Genomic DNA, 12,501 nt, shown 5'->3' on the forward strand with positions numbered 1-12,501 from the left:
TGGGAGGTGGGACAAGGGGGAGGGTGGGTCCCGTCGTTGCGGGGGCGGGGCTCGGACCAAAGGGGTGAGGTTTGCAGGCCGAGGCTGCAGCTAGGGCTGCTGTGTAACTGCCCCAATCCATTACCTCCCCAGGTGCAACGGGACTCGCGGAACTACAGGTGTGTGGCGGGGTGTATGTGGAAGAAGGGACAAGGACGGGGGTGCGCTTGGGCAGACATGAGGAGGTGGGGATCACGTTAGAGAAGGAGAGGATCTAGAGAAATGCTGGGTGGGGGTGGAGTGAAACAGTTGGGGGAGGAGTTGGGGGCTCAGTGTAGGGGCTAGGAGGTGCATTCTCCAGTAGCCCTTGCGGGGGCGGGGCGGGAGTGCTTTGTGAGGTGGGAAGTACAATGTGAGGGGGTCAGGTCGCTATCAGAAGAGGAGGGTTCAGACGACACTTGAGGGGGAGGGGATCTGAAGCGCTTTAAGGGAAAGGGGAGGTGTCGTGTGATGGAGACGGGCTGGTGGTCCGGAGTGTGGGAGGGGCTGTGTGGAGGAAGAAGGGATGGGGCTGTGGGCACTGTGTGAGGGGAAGGGGTTGCAGGTCCCATCTGGGGAGGGAAGAACCCGTAGTGCTTTGAGAAAGTCTGGGGGCATTGTAGAGACTCCGAGAAGATGTTTGTGTACTGTGTTTCAGGAATGAGGGTGTTGGAATTAGGGGGGTGAAGAAGCCAGTCTGTGGTGTTCCCGGCTTGTCAGCTCCTAACTCCACCTTCAGGCCTGAGCACTCTCAGAGAGGATCCAGGCCCTACTTGCCACTAGGGCTTGTGTGACTCTCTCAGTCGGCTTTGGATCTGTCTGGCTGAGACAGGTTTTTTCCCCTTAGCTGGTGTCCCTGGGGACCCTTCCCCTGCTTCGGTTCCTGTTATCCCCCCACTCTAGTTCCTGTTCCTCCTAGAAGCTTGCCTTGGTCCCTGTCTTCCCCCTCCTCCCCCACTTTGCCCTGCCCTTATGCTCTGGGTGTGCTCATTTCCCACTTCCTTCCTCACCCTGGGGCCTGGCCTGGTCCTTGACTGTCTAGGAGCTGTGCCCTGCCCCAGACTTCGTACTCCGTGGCCAGAGACCTAAGTAACCAGCAGCAAGGCCCAGACCTCGCCCTCACTACTGCAGAGGTCTCTCCCAACAGCCCCTCAAGTGAATGGTAGACACCTTTTTACCACTTGCCACAAACTGATTTCCCCACACTTTTCCTTCTCCTGGGTAGGGAACCCTAGGCCCCTCGAAAATTCTGGGCTTCTGTGGGAAGGGGAAATGGTGAGAAGTGCTGAAGTTCTATGAGGCATGTTTTGAGAGGTGGGCCACTATTGTCGGCTGAACTTGGGAAGGGATGTGAGGTTCCAGTCTCTGCTGGGGGAGGGAGAGGGAATGGCTCCCCACCCTCCTGGCTTGGAAGCTATCAGAACTGAGACTAGGGCCTAGTCCTTGTGGCGGCTCCTCTGGTTCCCTGAGGGGACTTGATGTAGTGCCAGAGCTCTTTTTGCCCCTGGGCAGGCTGGGAGAGGGTGAGAAAGCCCTGTTTTCCACACAGTGGCTGAATGAGTATGACAGTGTTGCTGAAAGGGGCCCCAAGCCAGTCTCCTCTGGCTGAGAGACGGGCTGGGGAGGGAGGGGGTGCTGAAGCCAGACAAAGCCGTGGGGTAGGGTGGGGTAAAGGAGGGCAGGCTGAAACCTTTGAGGAGGAGCTGATTGCTATGGCAACACAGCTTCCCAGACTGTCTCTCTGAGAGGCGGGCTTAGGGCGGACTCACTCCAGCTTCCTCAAGACTGAGGCATTTGTGTGAGTGGGTGGAGCGTGAAGAGAAAGGGCATCAGTTTGCTGTGCAGAGACTGGAGTATATAGACTTTCTGCTTTGGTACAGGCAGCAGTGCATTCAGATGCTTGGATCCATCCTCTGAAAATGGATATGAGTGAACAGCAGCCATTAGAATTATAGCAGTATAAGGTCCGAATTGTAGAGGCCCTCAATGTCTATACAAACGCTCATTTTTACAGATTTGGAAATTAACAAAGAGACTGAGATTTTCTCCAGGTCTCACAGTGAAAGAGCAGGTGTTAGGATCCAGGTCTCCTGATTGCTCTTTACTCAGCGCAGGGCTCATTGTTTCTTTCAGCCAGTGTTTATTGAGCACCTATTATGTGCCAGGCACTGATGCTGATTCTGGGAATACCAGCATGAACAAAATGGACAAAGTTGCTGTTCTCATGGAGCTTCCATTCTAATAGGGGGAGAAATAAATGTGTGTGTGGCTGGGAAGGGAGAGAAAGGGGGGAGAGGAAGGGGGAAGGGGAAAGAGGGAGAAGTGTCAGCTGGTGATAACTGTTATGAAAAAAATAAAGCAGGGTAAGAATTTAAGGCAGCTAGGTAAAGCCTCTTGATTGTACCATGCTGCTTGCTTTCCCAGTACACACTGAGGCCTAGAACATCTTTGATCCTTCCCCCTGAACTTCTGCCCCCTGACTTTTGCAAATAACTAAGGCTTGGGCCTATGGTAGTGGCAGTTAGATAGAACAAGGTGGGGTCACCAAGGAATTACTCCTTTCCTACAGTGTTCTTTGTCTACCTGTCTTCCCAGTAAGCTTTTGCTAAGGCAAGTGGGCTTTTACGTTGGTACTCTGCAATTTTGTTCAGGGTGTTGAAAATTTCCTAAATCCCGTTCCTTAGCATTAGGGAACCAGCAAGGAAGTCAGTCCACGGCAACTGGGTTCTTTTTCAGCGTTTTTCCCCTGGTCTGAGGTAAGGAGAAAGGAGGCTAGAGGAACTGTTACTTGGTTGTCCTTCCTAAGTCTAGGGCACAGGGAGGAAGTAGGGGAGGAGAGCCTCATTTTACTGTCCAGTGACAACCTCAGGGCCCTTAGGGCCCACCACTACAAGCAAGGTAGAAACAAGGACCTTGGGGCTTCTGTGGCTTCTGAACTATAAAAGAATGCACTCCCGCTCTTCTGGAGGCACAGCCAGGGAGCCTGCCCTGGCTGATGCTAATTCTCTAGGGTCTCAGTTTGAGTCTTTCCTCTTTTGGCTCTGGTGTTTGCCTCTTGTTTTGTGGAAGACCTGAGTCTTAGAAACCTCTTAAGCTCCAAACTGTCTGAGGGAAAGGTAGGCAGGACTGTTTATTTTCTTAGCTTGCCCGTAGATCCGCCCCTCTAAAAAGTGTCTTTTAATGTCTAATCCTTGCAAAGGTTTCCATCCTGGTCATTTAAAGGATAAGAGAATAAGAATTAGGAATGCTGGTTCTGCTGCCACTTAATTTGGTTGGGTCTGGGCTGGGCTTGGGGCCCAGTGACTCAGGGGGAGGGTGGGGAGTTTCGAGGGAGCTGTGAGTCATGGGGGTGAGCTCTGTCAGAAGAGTTGGGCATATTTCCCCCTACTCTGGGCAGGAGCCTTCCTATCCCACTTCTTCCCCTGGGTGCTCTGCCTCCTTGAACAGGGGCTGATGAATAGAAAGAGTGCAGAAGGGCTGAAGCAGCCTGATCTCAGAATGGAAGTTTAGAGGCACAAAGGATGATGTCTAGTTCCTGAATTAAAAGGTATCCCTATCTCGGGAGCCCTTGGGGCCCCTCTAATGAAGGCAAAAGAACATCAATATAGAGTAAGAGAGGAACAATACTATTTCTCAGTGGAAAGAGATGAGATCCCACTTCAAGACCTTTTCATCTACCCTGGCACGAAGGAAGCTTCCTGGGATTCAACAGCCCTCTGGTCTCTGGACCTCTGGTTTGCAAGGCACGGAGAGATGAACGGGAGTGGGGATATTTGGGATCTGGTGTTGAAAGAGCAAGCTGACTTTGGGGATTGTCGAACTTTGTCTGTGAACGCCCTAGGTCGTCCGACTGACCCGCCTCTGAAGAGGAAGGGAGGGGTGAAAAGTGGGAGGCCTACGTCTTTCAAAGTGTTAAAAGGCAAGGCTGAGAGCTGCTTTGGACTCCTGCAGCTGAGGGGTTAAGGAGATGGGCGGGGCGACCCTATGTAGGCCGGCCCCCCCTTGTGGACCAATGGGCTCGCGTCTCTTGGAGGGGGCGTGCCTCACGCTTGAGGTCTTGGGGAGGCTGGCCTCCTTTAGGCCAATTAGCATGGTCGCTGTCCATGGGGGCGGAGTTTGAGGGGGGCGTGGCGGCCGCGGCTGCAGCGGTGGGGGAGTGGGGGCGCTGGGCGGGGCGGGCTGCCCCATCAGCTGGTAGGAAATGGCCTGTGAGTCAGAGGGGCAGCGGAGTCGGCAGTGCGGAGCCCGGGCGCCCGCGGGGAGGGACAGTCGCGGGGAGGGGCGAGGCAGCGGCTTGGGGGCTGCGGGCGCCAGGGCCCGCTAGTGTTGCACACGAAGCTGAACAGAGAAGATCCTAGCAGAGCAGGGCTCAGGCTGAGCCACCCTTTGTCTGGGTTGGGGGCCCGTGGTGGGGAGGATCGGGCATTCGAGGGGAGGGACCGGGACGGGACGGAAGGGCCTGGAGCAGCGGCGCCGCGGCGGAGCCAGTCTGGGAACGGGGTGAGTTTGTGCTAGGGGGAAATAGCAAATCTCCGCAGCTCCAGTAGGGAATGGGGCCTGTCCCAGGCTGTGGGGAGGAGGGGGGAGAGAAAGGACCTGGGAGGCTAAGGAGGGGGTGGGGGGGATCGGTCAGAACAAGGAGTCCTGGAGCCGGGGTGCTGGGGTGAGTCTACTGGGCTCATTTTGGAGGAGGTGCTAAGATTTGCTTCCTCTCCACGGAGGGTGGAGGGCTCTAGGCCAGAGCGAGGCAAGGGGTTGGTGAGAGGGCAGAGGTTAACCTTTCTACCCACAGTAGTGGTCCATGGGAACAGCCCCCGTAGCTAGTGTAGACGTGTGCAGGAACAAAATGTAGAGCAGCTGGCAGCAGTTCCTTCTGAATGGCGTGAAGGTGAAAAGCACATGGAGAGGAATTCTCCTTCCGGCCACCTTCCTTGATCAGGGTAGAAATGGATATCTTTAATACTGAAGGGGAGAGTGAGCCTGGCAGCTCAACATCCACCTACCCCACCTCCCAGGCCTAGCAGGTGTCTGAGGGTACAGACCCCGTGGTATTCTGGGACTTGTTGTTTTTGCTGGCCTTGCTCCCTTGGTATGTTGGGAGCTGTAGTCCTTGCCAGCCACAGCCTGGCACAGCTGTTTGACGCCAGCTGCTGCCCACCCCCTGCACAGAGTGAGATTTGGCCTACCCTGCCCCTCCCCTGCCAAGTCCTGCCCCATGAGTCAGCTTGAAGCCATGGTCTAGAGCCAGACTGGCTGGGTGGCAGGAAAGTGAGTCTTAGAGATTTTCATTGACAGGGCAGGAACTGAGAGGGCTCTGGGGTAATGAGCAGGTGCCAGCCATGCTGGGGTCAAGTAGGGCATCATGTCATCACCTGGCTTCCCCAGGGCAAGGGCTCAAGAGGTCAACTGGGATGATGGGATGACTTAGGGGTGGGAGTGCTAAGGAAAAGGCCCTTCCTGAATCTGTATAGCATGGGTAGAGGAAAGGAGGAAAGAGATTAGTACAGGTCATACCCTCTGACAATACTGCCATTGGCGTTCTGCCCTTTCCAGACACCCCACCCACCACAGGGAACCAGAATTTTCTTAGGGCTTCCAGTTCTAATGAGAACGTGGTGAAATAGGATAGTGTAGGATAGTGCAGTGATGGGAACTTGGTGTAGGAGAGTTTTCCAGTCCCTGGATGCAAAGCTCCCCTTTCTCCCTGTGTCCCACCCCCATCTTTAATTTATTTTATTTATTTATTTTTGGCGGCGCTGGGTCTTCATTGCTGCACGTGGGCTTTCTCTAGTTGCGTCGAGCGGAGGCTCGGGCTTCTCATTGCAGTGGCTTCTCTTGTTGCGGAGCACAGGCTCTAGGCACGTGGGCTTTGGTAGTTGTGGCACACGGGCTCAGTAGTTGTGGCTCGCGGGCTCTAGAGCGCAGGCTCAGTAGTTGTGGCGCACGGGCTTAGTTGCTCCGCGGCATGTGGGATCTTCCCGGACCAGGGCATGAACCTGTGTCCCTCGCATTGGTGGGCAGATTCTTAACCACTGTGCCACCAGGGAAGCCCCCCACCCCCATCTTTGTTGTTGCTGATTTTCCCTATACAGTTAATCTCCCTGCTTCTCTCATATTCTGGGAGTTTTTCTCTGCATTGTCAGGACTGCTGCCCAGATCTCTGGGACTTGCATTTTACTTTTTTGAGCCCTGCTATGTGCTTACCCCTGTGCTTGGAGTTGGGCAGAGGAGTGAAGTACAAACCTATCCTCAAGAACCCTATGGTCAGTCTACGAGATGTCTTACCCACAGGAGCAAACAAAGCTGTCACTGGGCTACAGGAGATAGTGGTACTGCTATAGGTGAGGTCTCAGAAGAGACAGACATTTATGGTCCAGGGTGGCCGTAGTAGGCTTTATGGAGAGGATGGCATTTGGCCTAGCCAAGGAAGGTTAAGACTCCAGTAGGCATAAGGGGACATTCCTTGAATGAGAAAGGGTTTTGTGGATAGCAGGCAGCACAGGCTACTGACCAAAGGATAAGCTTGATCCTGGGGGAAATGTTTTCTCCCATGAAGGAAGATGGCCTTCAACTGGACATCCCCTCACCCAATATGGACTCCTGAGGGTGGACTAGTCAGTGAAGACCATCTTGTACCCTGACAGAAAAGCAGTGGTTTTGGTTTTTGGGTGTTGGATGTGTTGGGGAGGAGTGGCGAGGTACTCCTGCTCTCTGACTGTCACTGTCTTATCACTAGTTTGCAGGGCCTAGGTAGGGGGGAGGGGGAGGCCCTGGAAAGTGCCTTCTAGCAGTGCTTCCTCCCCCACCCCGCGCCCTCTAGAGTTGTTTTTGGTTAGATTTGTTGCTTCCTGTTAAAGGGACAGACTGCTGGGGCCAATTGGGAGTTTAATGCTGAAGGGCCCACTTTGAGCTGACCTGAAGTTTGTACTTCTAAGGAGCGCTGTTGGGGATGTAAGTTTCTGTAAGGCTTCTGCCCTTAGGGTTATGGGATGGCACTTGTCCCTTTAGAGATAGGTATGTGGGAAGGAGTTGTGCAACTCAGTGGCCTTGACTAGGAGAGTTGAATTCTTGCTTTGGCCACCTCTCAGTTGGCATGGTCTCTTGGATCTTGGGGTATCTCATCCCCCCTCTCATTCAGGGCAGGAGTCCCCTAGCTGGTGGCCCTGATAAGTAGTTATCCTGCCTCAACTTACTTGTCACATCCTTATTACAATGAGCTAAGACCTGCCTCTCTGTGACTCCTTGTGTAGCCCAGTTCTGCCCTCTGGGCCCTGGATCCCAAGACTGCCCCTTCTGTTTCTGAAGGGCTCCTCATACTGGAGGAGGATGTCCTGGCGTATACTCTGTTAGCTGACAGTTGGAGAGCAGCCTTACTGCTGGCTCCAGAGATCCTGGCTTATGTCTGTTTTTCTCTCCTCAGGGTCTAGCTGAGCCTAGGAGCTGCACGGAATGGTGGCAGTCACCTCGCCAGTGCAGCAGGCATGGACCAGACTGCAAGCTAGGAGAGCAAGGCATCAGTCAGGAAGAGGGAACACACAGCTAGGCTTAAGGCCTCTTTATCGGGGTGAGTGCCAAGGAGAGGGAGGGGGAGCAGGTACAGTTAGAAACCTGAGCTAAATGTGTCACCTTCTCAGAAGTTCTGCGAGTGGCCTTTATATTCCATTAGTCCATCTGAAGGTATTAGATTGGGACACCTTCGCCCCCAGGAACCTCACAAGCTCACCTCTTCAGTCCAGGGGAGGATCTGAAATTCACCTGGGAGGGAGATGATTCACTGATTGCCCTGACCATCTTTTCTTCTCTTCTCTTGCACAGATGTCCCCAGGCCCCCCAGCCCAGGCCCAGCATAAAGGCTCTGGGGGGGGTCCCCCCTGACCCAAGGGGGGGCTTCATGCGCCACGTGCAGGCGGAGCCGTCTCCATCCTCAGAGCCAGAGGCTGGCCCTTCACAGCCTGCAGTCAGGCAGGGGGCCCTCCAGGGTGGCCTGCTCATGGGCTACAGCCCGGCGGGGGGGGCAACATCCCCCGGGGTCTACCAGGTATCCATCTTTTCCCCTCCAGCTGGTGCCTCCGAGCCTCATAGGGCCCTGAAACGGCCAGCCCCACCCACTGAGGGTCCCCGGGAGCTGAAGAGAGGCCCTGGGCTGGGGGCCAGAGAGGGACTACCCCCTGAAGAACCACCTACTCTGGGGCTATTGGGCCCAGAGGGACTGGGGCTGGGACTAGGCGTGGCCAGCCAACATTTCTGCCATCATGGCCTCTGTGTTGTGGAACAGGGAGGTAGCTCCACCTCACCTTGGACTTCAGGGGCCCCGAGTCCCCCCTGGCCCCCATCAAATGCTTCCTGCAGTACTTTGCACACCAGAGACTGGGTTTCCCCACATCCTGGGGGACAGGGGTCCCTGGGGGAGTCCCCAGGGCCAGCCCCTCCGGGCCAGCTGCACACACTTGACACTGATTTGCACAGTCTTGCACAAATAGGGGGTAAGAGCCTAGTGGCTGGGGTGGGCAATGGGGGCAGCCCCTGGCCTAGGGAGTCCCCTGGCACTGCCAATGGGCACAGCCCCGAGCACACACCCCCTGGCCCTGGACCTCCAGGCCCCTGTCCCACCAAGCGAAGGCTGCTTCCAGCTGGAGAAGCCCCGGATGTCAGCTCTGAGGATGAGGGGCCAGCCCCTCGGAGGCGCCGGGGAACCCTGGGCCACCCTCCTGCTGCCAACAGTTCTGATGCCAAAGCCACACCCTTCTGGAGCCACCTGCTGCCTGGGCCCAAGGAGCCTGTGCTGGTAAGCCAGGAGAGGAAGTGGTCTGCTCTTAAGTGGACATCTGTGTGAGGAAAGGTGATGGGCTTGGGAGGATGTTCCTATGAGAGCTTGTGATGAGCCCCTGCTCCAAACATACCTGGCCTCCACCCAATCTCTGTCCCTAATCTTTCCTCTCCATAGGACCCAACAGACTGCAGTCCCATGGGGCGGAGGCTGAAAGGTGCCTGTCGCCTGAAGCTGTAAGTGACCAGCTTCTCCCTCTACCCCTCCCTGAAAATGGGGCAGGTGTCTGTAATTCTTTTTCTAACCCCAGGGTGGGGGACCTCAGGGAAGGAGCCCTAGGTAGTAGCAAATTGTGGGGCCCAAGGACAGTAGCAAGCGTAGCAGAATACCTCAAGCCAACCCACTTGTGTGTCCCCTCCCCTACCAGGAGCTCCCTTCGAAGCCTCCGGAAGAGGCCAGGCCTGCTGAGCACCCCCAGTGCCTCCCCTGTTCCTACCCCCGCCATCAGCCGTACCCTGTTGGGCAACTTTGAGGTAGTTCCCCTTGGGTTCCTTGATTGGTGGATCTTGCGGGAAGGGATGGTAGTGTGTGTCGCTTGGATGGGTAAGGAAAACAGCTAGCATCTGTCTCACAATATGTTTTCCCACCCCATCCCCAGGAATCATTGCTGCGAGGACGCTTTGCACCATCTGGCCACATTGAGGGCTTCACAGCAGAGATTGGAGCTAGTGGATCCTACTGCCCTCAGCATGTCACGCTGCCTGTCACTGTCACCTTCTTTGATGTTTCTGAGCAAAATGCCCCGGCTCCCTTCCTGGTATGACCTGACCTAAACCCAAAGTTAGCTCATGAGGGGCATGAGGGGTTGGGGGCAGGGGGTATTCTTTTTTTTTTTTTTTAACTGACAAAGCAAAAGACTTTATTGGGAAGGGCACCCTGGGCAGAGAGCAGCAGAGTTAGGGAACCCAGGAGAACGGCTCTGGAAGTATTCTTTAGATGTTCTCGCCTAAGAGTCAGAGCCAGGTGGGGAGAACTCTAGTGTAGGGCAGGGGCCAGGTCCCAGAATGAGAGATTGTGGAGATGGATGAGTGTTCAGGAATCTCCCAGACCCTACTTTGTCTGATGGCTCCATGGCCTTCCCAGGGCGTCGTGGACCTGAACCCCCTGGGGAGGAAGGGTTACAGCGTGCCCAAGGTGGGCACCATCCAAGTGGTGAGTTTTCCCTGAGGGGGAGTGGGAGTGGGGACAGGAAAACATCCCCTAGACCCTACCAACCTTGCCCTTCCTGTCCCCAGACCTTATTTAACCCCAACCAGACTGTGGTGAAGATGTTCCTCGTGACCTTTGACTTCTCGGACATGCCTGCTGCCCATATGACCTTCCTGCGTCATCGCCTCTTTTTGGTGCCTGTGGGTGAGGAGGGGAATGCTAGCCCCACCCGCTGCCTCCTCTGCTACTTGTTGCACCTCAGGTGAGGACAGGGCCCTGGATATCCTTTCCACAACCCAGGCATGTCCTCCCTGAATAGCATCTCTCCTTGCTTGTCTACAGTCTGGGGTCTTACTTTGATCACCCTGTCCTCCCCCAGGTTCCGGAGCTCCCGCTCAGGCCGCTTAAGCCTGCATGGAGACATCCGCCTGCTTTTTTCCCGCCGGAGCCTGGAACTGGACACAGGGCTCCCCTACGAACTGCAGGCTGTGACTGAGGCCCCTCACAATCCACGTTATTCACCTTTGCCCTGATTGTCAGTGCCCTGAACCCATGTGGGCCAAGGACCTGCCCATCCTGCTCCATCCTGGACAGAGCAAACACGTGGAGAGGTGCGAGAGACCCTTCAGGCTTGAATTAAAGCCCTCACCACGCTCATGCCCAAACTGATTATTTGGGTGTTTAAAGCTTCTGATCTTACCACACTCTGCCCTACTCTGGGTACTCCACGTGCCTGCCCCCTCCCTTGGATTTCCCAGGCCAGCTGCGGTAGTGGGGAGGAACTGGAGCTACCCTGAGGTTGTCCTAAGTTCCCAGGCAAGTCATGCCAGCGTTGCCTCCCTGTCCTGGGCAGGGGCCACTTATTATTTTATTTATTTTAATTTATAATTTATTCAAATTGGATTGCCTTGGTAACGTCCCAAACCTGATAATTGGCATTGCCCCTCCTCCTTTCCCACTCTCAGATATTGCTCCAACCTCAGGAGTTGAAGAGGCTGATATGGGGGCTGTAGGAGAACTGCTCTCCCTCAGCTGAGAGCAGAGAAGTATTCCGGAAGGACTGAGTCACCAGCCAAAGACTCAGCTTCCCCTGTCCTTCCTTATTCCTTTCACTTCCCCGACCCTCTCACCTCTCTCTGAAGGCCAAATTGTGTGTGTGTGTGTGTGTGTGTGTGTGTGTGTGTGTACGTGTATGTGTGTGAGAGAGAGAGCATGCGTGCAGGCACACACACACAGGTGTCAACCACACCTCATCTAGGACTTCAGACTCTGGTTGTCCCTCTCCTTCTGCCTGTGTCTCCTTGCTTTGGGGTCCTGACTGAGGAAGGTGTTCAGGGGACAGAGTCAGGGCCAAGGACTGGGGCGCCTCCTCTCACCTGGCCAGACTCTGACCCACCTACCTCAGTTGGGGTGAGGGGCACCCCTCAAACTCAGTCATGTAGTTATCAACTACCCCATTCCCCACTCTAGACTCTGACCTAGCCTTAGCCCTGATACCCGGGGCTGGGCTGAGGGGAACAAGCATTTGCTAAAACTTGAAAAAAAAAAACGGGAAAAAATTGTACCTGGTACTTTTTTTTAAAAAAAAAGAAAGAAAGAAAGAATAAATTCTTGTTTGAAACTTGAACTAAGCCTTACTTTTTCTGTTCGGGAGAGCATGGGGATGGGGATGGAGAGCCTAACTAGAGCCGGGACTCTGCCCTTTCCCCAGGAAAAAGGCCTGAGGCAGGGAAGTCTTAGGGGAAGCCCCATGATTCTTAGGGTCTGGTCTTGCCCCTTTCACATAATGGGGTGGTGTGGTGGGGAAGGTTCTGCTGTAAAAGCTGAACTCTGAAGGCGGATCTGGATTCTTACACTGGTTCTGTTGATGATTTTAGCTCCTCTGAGCTTCAGTGCTCTGATATGTAAAATGAGGGTGACTGTGCAAGTCTCCTAATGCATGTGACAGAGCATCGGAGATGTGTGCAGGGTGACATGCTCCAGAGAAGGCTGAATGTTGGGGCTGTGTGCCGGACTCTGTATGAGAGGGAACCTGGCCTGATAGACCCTGACGGGGTAGAGGAAGAAAAAGCTATGATGCCTTGGGAAAAGAGGGGAGGGGGAAACCTCAGTCCAATCACCGGGCAATGTTAGGCCCAGTCACCATGGTAACGGGAATGGGGTCGGTCCCCAGTGGGAGGTCTGGGTACAGCACAGCAGGACTACCAGAGAATGTCACTATGGCAACCACGGCAATGAGTCAGCTCCAATCGCTCGTCGCTATGGTGAAAGATGGCGATTATACGCTCAGAAGGGTAAACTGAGTCTCCAGTGGGGATAAAGAATTCTGTGGGAAGCTTTTCTGGGACACCTGCACGCGAAAAGTAGCCTCCATTTGGTCACCGTGTTCGGGATCTTGGGCTTGAACAGCGAGAACAAGAAAAAGCTCCAGCCTTGAGCCCTCTCTATAAAGTCTGCGTCTCCCAGCGAGCAACTTGATGCACGCTTCTGCCGAGTAACGCTGATTG

General features: G+C 54.8%; 1 protein-coding gene across 5 annotated transcripts; it reads left to right on the top strand.

Annotated features, from left to right (window-relative positions):
• Nucleotides 1-20: 20 nt before the first annotated feature.
• On the top strand, nt 21-11,621 carry ATOSB (atos homolog B). Of its 5 annotated transcripts, none has more exons than XM_067744055.1 (10): nt 21-158; nt 6,876-6,969; nt 7,439-7,582; nt 7,834-8,803; nt 8,963-9,021; nt 9,213-9,318; nt 9,444-9,602; nt 9,929-9,997; nt 10,081-10,256; nt 10,374-11,621. In XM_067744055.1, exons 4-10 carry the CDS (start codon nt 7,910-7,912, stop codon nt 10,525-10,527), a joined length of 1,617 nt encoding a protein of 538 aa, XP_067600156.1. In that variant the 5' UTR covers nt 21-158; nt 6,876-6,969; nt 7,439-7,582; nt 7,834-7,909; the 3' UTR covers nt 10,528-11,621. The 5 variants fall into 5 exon arrangements, 4 of the variants coding, with proteins under 4 accessions (XP_067600156.1, XP_067600154.1, XP_067600157.1 ...); XR_010944971.1 differs by lacking the exon at nt 6,876-6,969 and having other exon boundaries at nt 27-158; nt 10,374-10,605; nt 10,960-11,621; XM_067744056.1 differs by lacking the exon at nt 21-158 and adding an exon at nt 4,277-4,518.
• Nucleotides 11,622-12,501: the final 880 nt, after the last annotated feature.

This window comes from Pseudorca crassidens, chromosome 7 (genome assembly GCF_039906515.1).
Source record: "Pseudorca crassidens isolate mPseCra1 chromosome 7, mPseCra1.hap1, whole genome shotgun sequence".
Classification (NCBI taxonomy): Eukaryota; Metazoa; Chordata; class Mammalia; order Artiodactyla; family Delphinidae; genus Pseudorca; species Pseudorca crassidens.